Source organism: Salvelinus fontinalis, chromosome 11 (assembly GCF_029448725.1).
Source record: "Salvelinus fontinalis isolate EN_2023a chromosome 11, ASM2944872v1, whole genome shotgun sequence".
Classification (NCBI taxonomy): domain Eukaryota; kingdom Metazoa; phylum Chordata; class Actinopteri; order Salmoniformes; family Salmonidae; genus Salvelinus; species Salvelinus fontinalis.
In genome coordinates this window covers 18,184,817-18,194,852 of record NC_074675.1, presented here as the reverse complement: position 1 = coordinate 18,194,852, position 10,036 = coordinate 18,184,817, and the positions used below count along the sequence as shown (strand labels likewise).

General features: G+C 45.1%; 1 protein-coding gene across 12 annotated transcripts in view; it reads right to left on the bottom strand.

Moving 5' to 3' along the window:
• Window positions 1–4,011: 4,011 nt before the first annotated feature.
• Window positions 4,012–10,036, bottom strand: part of LOC129865218 (filamin-C-like) — a 99,684-nt gene continuing 93,659 nt past the window's right edge. For all 12 annotated transcript variants that reach the window (XM_055937811.1, XM_055937809.1, XM_055937810.1 and 9 more), the window contains 7 exons: window positions 8,689–8,826; window positions 8,452–8,567; window positions 6,814–6,946; window positions 6,317–6,493; window positions 5,854–6,072; window positions 5,263–5,475; window positions 4,012–5,104 (listed from right to left, as the gene is read on the bottom strand). In XM_055937811.1, coding sequence (XP_055793786.1) covers window positions 4,917–5,104; window positions 5,263–5,475; window positions 5,854–6,072; window positions 6,317–6,493; window positions 6,814–6,946; window positions 8,452–8,567; window positions 8,689–8,826 — 1,184 coding nt within the window. In that variant the 3' untranslated portion in view covers window positions 4,012–4,916. The remainder of the gene's footprint in view (window positions 5,105–5,262; window positions 5,476–5,853; window positions 6,073–6,316; window positions 6,494–6,813; window positions 6,947–8,451; window positions 8,568–8,688; window positions 8,827–10,036) is intronic.

The window sequence follows — 10,036 nt, the reverse complement described above, 5'->3', positions numbered from 1 at the left end:
CTTCCTGGTCACCTGTGATAACCCTTCCTGGTCACCTGTGATAACCCTTCCTGGTCACCTGTGCTACTTATATACACAGACGTGACCAGTGACCCCAAAATATAGTGCCCTCTAGTGTACAAAACAAGTAACCCATGATCGACAACATATACACAGCACATACTGTACGCTGACTGTGACGGTAGATAACATGGTAACAATGATGTAGGCTGTGTAGTAGTGATGGACATTCCGAGTCTTTTCCGTGAGCCGGCTCATTTGACTCCATTCATGCAAAAGAGACGTCTCATTTGGCTCTATTCACGTAAAAGAGCCGTCTCATTTGGCTCTATTCACGTAAAAGAGCCGTCTCATTTGGCTCTATTCACGTAAAAGAGCCGTCTCATTTGGCTCTATTCACGTAAAAGAGACGTCTCATTTGGCTCTATTCACATAAAAGATCCATCTCATTTGGCTCTATTCACATAAAAGAGCCGTCTCATTTGGCTCCCAAACAGCTCTTTGTTCTAAATGCTTAAAAATCTATAGACTACCATTATGTCAGATGTATGGCTGCTATGAAAGTGAACTGTGTGTGCGGGTGATCAGGGGTGTATTCGTTCCACCGATTCTGTTGCAAAATGTTTCTTAAACGGAAGCAAACGGAACGAAACAGGCATGGACCTACCTGAATTTGACCAATATAAGCTTTTCTAACTAATGATTACTAACTAATGATTTGGGCAGGTACTGTAGTGTTCTCCTGGTATCCGCCAAACCCAGATTCGTCTGTCGGACTGCCAGAGGGTGGTGTGTGATTCATCACTCCAGAGAACGCGTTTCCACTTCTCCAGAGTCCAATGGCGACGAGCTTTACACCACTCCAGCCGACTTGGCATTGCACATGGGGATCTTAGTAGGCTAGGCAACCTCATGACTGGTATAGGGCAAATTAGAGTATCATGCAGTAGCCTAAACCTATCGATGTTACATTGATCTGGGTGAATGGAATACAAATGACAGTCATCCAATATGCTGCAATAGAAACAGTAATCGAAAATCGTCCTCCCTAAATCTTAAATGGCACCGACTGCCACTGGTGTGTGTGGGGGGGGGGGTGTAGGCCGTAATGGCCCAGTTAGTGCTGCTGGTCCAGATGGTCTGAAGGAGGACAGCAAACAGCATGGACCACTTATCACCATCCGGCCTAACACCACACACACACACACACACACACACACACACACACACACACACACCTGTGAGAAACCAACAACACTAACACCAAATGACTCTCTTCTATTTCTCCATCTGTCCTTCACTCTGTCATTCAACATCTTTCTAACTCTCCTTTTCCCTCCCTCCATTTATCCATCCTTTTCTCCCTCCATTTATCCATCCTTTTCTCCCTCCATTTATCCATCCTTTTCTCCCTCCATTTGTCCATCCTTTTCTCCCTCCACCAACCTGTATTTGTTTTCAGAAATAACCCGTGTGGATTCACAGCCTGTTGAACAGACGAGGCACACAAAGCACCATGTTAAGCACTAATTATACCCCCCTACTCTCTCTTTCTCTCTCTACCCCTCTTTCTCTCTTCCCCTCTCTCTCTTTCTCTCTCTCCCCCTCTTTCTCCCTCTCTCTCTCTGCCCCCCCCTCTCTCCCCCCCCCCCCTCTCTCCCTCCCTCCCTCTCAATGACGCAAGCATTTTATCCTGGAAATGACATGTCCTCCCACAACGTAGAACTATTCAGGGTTGACTTTTACCATCTATAATAAGTGTAACCTAGCTGCATTGCATTAGTAGCCGATTGTACTGTGCATACCAGGATAGGGATAGATGAGGTGTTCCTGCAGTTCCTATATCTTTGCTTCCACCTAAAGGCCGTTTGGAGAACTTCTACCATGGAAACAGGTGAGTTAGTATGGAGGGGCTACATAGGTCTATGACAGTGCCAAAGTGTACAATTCTACCAATCAGAACACTTTTAATGTTTTTTGCAGAACCCTAGTTTCTAACCCCTGACCCCAACATTCCTATCGATATACAGTTTCACTGAGTTAGCTTGCCTTAAGTGACTGATGCAATTATGCAAACGTTGAAAATCATTTACAGTATGGCCTTTACAATATGTTATCCCAGAGAGAGAGAGAGAGAGAGAGAGAGATTGATGCTCCTAGGCCTGTATGCTTACCATGCTTTTTCACAGTGCCTTAACAATTTAGCCCAGCTTACCATACAGTGCCAGCCTCCCCAATGGCCAGGAGCCCTTTCCATTTCATATCCCGTGAAGAAAGACTATCAATTCCACTCACTATAAATGATGTATGAGGCATGGATTGAAAGCAGTGCATTTTCCATTACAGGGATTGTGCAGGGTATCTCCCTCTGTGTCTACTGCACAGTACTGGGGGTCTGAATAGAGTGACAGCAGAAGAGACAGGGACAAATGTGTGTGTCAGAAAAAGGCAGCAGGGAAATTGTGTGTGTGTGTGTGTGTGTGTGTGTGTGTGTGTGTGTGTGTGTGTGTGTGTGTGTGTGTGTGTGTGTGTGTGTGTGTGTGTGTGTGTGTGTGTGTGTGTGTGTGTGTGTGTGTGCTGTTGTGTTGACATAGTGTTGGCGATAGATGAAAAGGCGTGAAATGTGGTTGTCTGATCACAGTTCCCCATCTCTGTTGTCACTATGGGACTTTCACATTAAAACTCTGGTGATTGCATTTTCTGATAGCAACACCCATTCCACTTCCACTCCCTGTCACAGCAGAGGATGTGTGACAAAGGGAGACCATCAGCACTCGGACGGAACACAGATGAAAAAAAACTCCTCATGCGCGCGTAGACACACACACACACACACACACACACACACGACACAGCTCATAGATGCTAGATCTCTGGAGGCGAGACTCACTGCTCTCTGGTTCTCCAGAGGCACCAGCTCTCTCTGTGAATGGAGGCTTCCGTTCCACTCTTCAGTTCATTTCATTCAACCAATAAAACAGCATCATTAGTGAGTCAACCAATCAACTAATGAATCAACCAATGAATTGATCAAAGTTTGATCGTACCATTGGACTATGGCTGAAACCAACACACAGGGTGATGCTGCACAGTGTAACAACACACAGTTTAGTGCAGTTCAAAACATTGCGCAACGTACTAAACATGACTCAGGCTGTGATATCACTGACAGTGCAGGGTAATAGTCCTGAACGCAGCTCCCTTACTGCCTGCCTCTGGCCCAGCTGAAGGTTTAACTCCCACTGGTCTGTAATGACAACGTGATTACACTGGATCAGGGGGTCCATTAGAGTCCCACAGTGGTAATATTGCCCTCAGACAGAGAGGGGACATTCCTGTAGTCAGATTATTTAGGGAGGAAGTACAGGAAAAAGCTCTGTATGATGCTACAGTTTTCCTAAGGTCCATAAGAAAATCAGGTAATGCATTACATGGTGGTTTATTTGACCTCAGTGTCTCCCAACCCTGGTCCTCCAGTACCCCCAACAGTACACATGCTTATTGTAACCCTGGACAAGCACACCTGACTTAACTTGTCAACTAATCATCAAGCCCTTAATGAGCTGAATGAGGTGTGTTTATCCAGGGCTACAACAAAACTGTGTACTGTTGGGGATACTGGAGGAACCAGGGTTGGGAAACACTGTTTTAACTGAGTGATTTCACCAACCATCTGTAATAGCCCATTATCACCAGCAAGTGGTACTGTTGTACATATATACAAAATGCTAAAACGCTATTATAATAATACATGACATTTAGCGGAGGCTTTTTTCCAATGTGACTTACAGTCATGTGTGCTTACATGACACGTATGGGTGGTCCTGGGAATTGAACCCACTACGCTGGCGTTACAAGCGCCATGCTCTACCAACTGAGCTACAGAGGACCACCTTTGGTTACAACTAAATATACTAAATTTCTTTGGGCATCATTTTTGGAACGCAAACAAAAATGCACCCACGCAAACACACACTTTAAATTAAGACAACACATTTTTGGTTTTCAATGGAAAGTTAGCAGTTCAACGTTTTATTATGCCTATTATGCCTGCATCCGTACCAAACAGAAGGTTAGTATATCAAACAATTAAGAGTTTTTTCTGCTCATTTTCATACATATAAAATCACTATAAAATGTCACTCTATGATACTGTTCCACTGTAACATCTCTCTGTGGACTTCTTAATGAAACATCCACACGATAAACCGATTGCTATGCCGTGCTCTCTTCCTCAGTACAAAATTCTTGGCCAACCACATCTCTGTGTCCATGGTTACACCCGAAATGACACAGGAAGGCCCAGTATGAGGGAGAATAGTTTCTAAGCTCGACTGAAACCTTCTCCTTTGAAACAATATAAGACCATTTTCTGTCAAAGAAAATAAAAGGACTGAATAAATAAAGGTAAATAACGCTTGTCTGTCTATCTATCTGTCTGTCTGTTTGTCTGTGACTCAGACAGTGACATCACAGCCATCTTCTCTCATGTAAGGCAGCCATTTTCACCAGGCCAGTACAGGCAGTGTAGGACACCTTTGGAGGACTAGCTATAAAGCACAAAGGTTGGTGACTGCATACTGTGTTTGTGCTCTTAAAATACTAACATGATTTTACTTTTGACTTCCCTTTGTACATTCTCTCTCATTGAAAGTAAACAGCAACAGGGTGCCTAGTTGGTGGGTGGTGCATAGAAAATAGGGGCGGGTGCATACATAGGAGAATTGGCACCTCAGATCTTTGTGATGTCACCTGGATAAGTTATCAGAGTAATCTGGCACAACGCATGATGGGTAAATTAATTCCCCGCCTGGACAGATGGGAAAAGTCTTTGCATCTTTAGTGTGTCTGTGGGGGTGTTGGACTAGTCCATTCTGGGATACAGCAGGGGGTTACAAGGGATGGATGAGTCCATTTTAGGGGACGGTGACATGGAAGGGGCTGCCGGGGACATTTTCATCCCCCCATTTGACGATGAGGATGTAGTTGCCCTGTTCTTTGACGGTGTAGGTGACGTTGTACATCCTGTTGCCCAGGTGTTTAACGTAGACCTCTTCACACGGGGTCTTGGGTCCGTGCACCCCCACCATCAACATGTTAGTTCCTATAGGGGATGAAATACGGCAATATTAAGTATTTGTGTTAGTGTATGTGCGCAAAAACTTTGTATGTGGGTGCATTTGTACACGTGTGTGTCTGCGTGTGTGTCTGCGTGTGTGTCTGCGTGTGTGCGCACCTGTGTCTATGACCATCGCCTCTCACCTGCTTTGCTGCAGTCCACTGTGAAGGTGTTCTTCTGCCCTACAAAGGCCTTTGATAGGCCGGCGCCCCGGGAGACCACCTTACTGGCATCCGAAGAGAACTTCGGACCATAGGCCACGCCCATCGACGACGACGATGACGACGTCTTGGTTACTGTCTCCACAAGAACGGACGAGGTTTCATGTAGACTGTGACCACCAGAGAGACGAGCACCTAGAGAGAGAGAGTGAGAGAAAAAGAGAGAGAGATAGAAGAGGGAGAGAGAAAGTGGGGTTGCATAAGTGGGGTTGCGTAAGATCTATAATCACATCTGGTGTGTTGCATAATCTCTCCTCATATAAAATATAAACACACACAGTTTAGGAGCCCTCTGGAAAAATACATCATGTCTAATATAATAGGAGGGTGTAGAGGCTAGGGACTCTTCCAACTCATTACACCAAGCCTCCACAAGGTCTGAGGAGTCTTTAGTAGACCAGTACGCACACACACACACACACATACACACACTTGCCATCTCTCCATCAACACATTCTAGACTCAACACTCAAACGTTAGTGTCTGGGTAGCGTTGCTCTATAGAGAACTTACCTGTGACTTTAGCCTTGAAGGGGCTGCCTACGATGTGGGATGGTCCTCCGTATTTGATGGTGATGAGATAGCTTCCGGGGGCCATGGGTGTGTAGGTGACCTTGTAACCCTCGGGACAATCTTGACAGTCCATCTTGACCTTGGACGGCCCATCGATGGTCACTGACAGAGCACCTGACCCCGCATTACACGTGTTCACTACAAAATCTGACGCCGCGCCTATAGGAGGGGAAAGAGATGGACAGGGAAAATATCCAATCAGAGGTGAGTTAGAAGAGACATGTGAGCCAATATTGGTAATTTATACATTTTGTGTATTTTTCCTTACAGTAGCCTATAGGCCTTCTTTGGGTATTTGAAATGACCAAATTACTGAACTGTGTTAAAATTCTAATAAACACATACTGTATTTGTCTACCTTATTGTATGTGTTTGTGTGTGTAGGACACAATGTTCCTCATACCTGTGGTTCCTCCTTCCAGCCCAGGTCCGAAGGCAGACACCATTCCCGGGTCCCCGACCTGTCCGATCTCTCCCACGCGGATCTTGAAGGGACTTCCGGGAATGTGGCTCCCGTTGAAACGCACTTCGATGGAGTGGACTCCATTCTCCCTCGGGATAAACCGGATGGCATGCTGGTCTGCAGGGGAACAGGAAGGGGACGGTAAAAATGGCCGACATGTTACAATATTCACAATTTACTTACTGAACCATTTATTTAGCAAGACATGCAATTGAGATGAACTTCTTTATAATGTAGGATGAGCACCTGGTGCTTTGGTTGTACAAGCCCTCTACTGTAAAATACTACTACTGCATGCACTGCTGGTTTTTGACTTGATGTATTTTCTTATCACAGGAATTGAATCAATCTGGTGGAAAAGGCAGTATCTTGGATATTTTCTGTACTGTATAGTTGTGAGTTGTTGTATTGTCAGTTTGTTCAGTGCTATGTCTTACCGCTGTCCAGCTCAGTAACGTAACACTCCTCTACAGCTCCGGATGGGGTGTGAACCTTAGCATCTATCAACCCCCTCGCCCCGTTCAACTGCACTGCGAACGACGCCTCCTGGCCCACCTTCAACCCCATCTCCTTCAATCGCAAAAGTTAAAGGTCAATGATCTAATAAGCCCCATGTGGTCACACTGATGACAGGGTGTTGGGTAACACATTTCCTCTAAAGCAGAAGCAGCTAATAATAATAATTATCCAACCATCTCGCCCCCCAACTTGAACACACACACACACACACACACACACACACACACACACACACACGGCCTGCATATAGATTTTAGAGTGGCCTGCCAAATCTATCCACTAATAAAAGTATTCATAGCTAATCTAAATTCATTTACAACTCAAATATAGATGACGTTCCACCTCTGGTTTAAATCTAAGAAGAGGTTATGACAGGTGTGTCTATTCATATTGCAGAGAACTCTGCCCTCCGTATAATACCATTCAAGTCCTCGCTAATAATGACAGACATCAGAATAAGGTCTGAAATTGCCAAGAAACTGAATATCTTGTACAACGCTGTGTACTACTCACTTCACAGAACAGCGCGAACTGGCTCTAACCAGAATAGAAAGAGGAGTGGGAGGCCCCGGTGCACAACTGAGCAAGAGGACAAGTACATTAGAGTGTCTAGTTTGAGAAACAGACACCTCACAAGTCCTCCACTGGCAGCTTCATGAAATAGTACACGCAAACACCAGTCTCAACGTCAACAGTGAAGACTCCGGGATGCTGGCATTCTAGGCAGAGTTGCAAAGAAAAAGACATATCTCAGACTGGCCAATAAAAAGAAAAGATTAAGCTGGGCAAAAGAACACAGACACTGGACAGAGGAACTCGGCCTAGAAGGCCAGCATCCCGGAGTCGCCTCTTCACTGTTGACGTTGAGACTGGTGTTTTGAGGGTACAATTTAATGAAGGCGTCTGTTTCTCAAACGAGACATTCTAATGTACTTGTCCTCTTGCTCAGTTGTGCACCAGGGCCTCCCACTCCTCTTTCTATTCTGGTTAGAGCCAGTTCTGTTCTGTGAAGGAAATAGTACACAGCGCTGTACGAGATCTTCAGTTTCTTGGCATTTAATCGCATGGAATAGCCTTCATTTCTCAGAACAAGAATAGACTGACGAGTTTCGGAAGAAAGGTATTTGTTTCTGGCCATTTTGAGCCTGTAATCAAACCCACAAATGCTGATGCTCCAGATATTCATCTAGGCTAAAGAAGGCCGGTTTTATTGCTTCTTTAATCAGTACAACAGTTTTCAGCTGCGCTAACATAATTGCAAAAGGGTTTTCTAATGATTAATTAGCCTTTCAAATTATAAACTTGGATTAGCTAACACAACGTGCCATTGGAACACAGGAGTGATGGTTGCTGATAATAGGCCTCTGTACGCCTATGTAGATATTCCATTAAAAACCAGCCTTTTCCAGCTACAATGGTCATTTACAACATTATCAATGTCTACACTGTATTTCTGATCAACTTGATGTTATTTTAATGCACAAAAAAATGGGTTTTTCTTTCAAAAAGGTAGTGTATATGTGTGTGTGTGGCTGTGTGTGTGTGTGTGTTCTAACCTGTAGGCTGGTGACTGTAAGGCGGCGTGAGTTATCAGACAGAGTGGCGATGGGGACTACGAAGGGACTGTCTGGGATGTGCTCATCATTAAACTTAATGGACACCTCATAGTCACCTGGAGAGAGAGAGCGAGATAGAAGGCACATAGTCAACCTTGTGATTTTAGATATAGAATATGTCCAGTATGTTGTTGTGTACGTTAGATGAATTTAGTGTGTATAATATGTTGGTCTGACCTGGTTCCTGCACCACATAGGCCACTCCACAGGATCCATCCTTCCTGTCTTCAAAGCTGATCTCTGCCTTACTGGGCCCCTCTACAGCGATGGACAGACCTCCTGCACCAGCCTCTCTGGTCCAGATACTAAACTCAGCTACAGAGGAACACAGACAGTCAGTTATACAGTATATACAAAAGGGAAAGAAGCATGGAAGTTAGGAACCAACATACATAGGCAGTTAGGAAAGCAAAGGCTAGCTTTTTCAAACAGAAATTTGCATCCTGCAGCACAAACTCCAAAAATGTTATGCGGCACTGTAAAGTCCATGGAGAATAAGAGCACCTCCTCCCAGCTGCCCACTGCACTGAGGCTGGGATACACTGTCACCACCAATAAATCCATGATAATTGAGAATTTCAATAAGCATTTTTCTACGGATGGCCATGCTTTCCACCTGGCCACCCCTAACCTGGTCAACAGTCCTGCACCCCCCACAGCAACTTGCCCAAGCCTCCCCCATTTCTCCTTCACCCAAATCCAGATAGCTGATGTTCTGAAAGAACTGCAAAATCTGGAACCCTACAAATCAGCAGGGCTAGACAATATGGACCCTCTTATCAGCCGAAATTGTGCAACTCCTATTACTAGCCTGTTCAACCTCTCTTTCGTATCTTCTGAGATCCCTAAAGATTGGAAAGCTGCCGTGGTCATCCCCCTCTTCAAAGGGGGAGACACTCGAGACCCAAACTGCTACAGACCTATATCTATCCTACCCTGCCTTTCTAAGGTCTTTAAAAGCCAAGTTAACAAACAGATCACCGACCATTTCGAATCCCACCGTACCTTCTCTGCTATGCAATCTGGTTTCAGAGCTGGTCATGGGTCCACCTCAGCCACGCTCAAGGTCCTAAACGATATCATAACCTCCATCGATAAGAGACAATACTGTGCAGCTGTATTCATAGACCTGGCCAAGGCTTTAGACTCTGTCAATCATCACATTCATATTGGCAGACTCAACAGCCTTTGTCTCTCAAATGACTGCCTCGCCTGGTTCACCAACTACTTCTCAGACAGAGTTCAGTGTGTCAAATCGGAGGGTCTGTTGTCCGGAACTCTGGCAGTCTCTATGGGGGTGCCACAGGGTTCAATTCTCAGGCCGACTTTTTTCTCTGTACACATCATTGATGTCGCTCTTGCTGCTGGTGATTCTCTGATCCACCTCTACGCAGACGATACCATTCTGTATACTTCTGGCCCTTCTTTGGACACTGTGTTAACTTCTTTGGGACTGGGGGGCAGTATTGAGTAGCTTGGATAAAAAGGTGCCCAGAGTAAACTGCCTGCTACTCAGTCCTAAAAG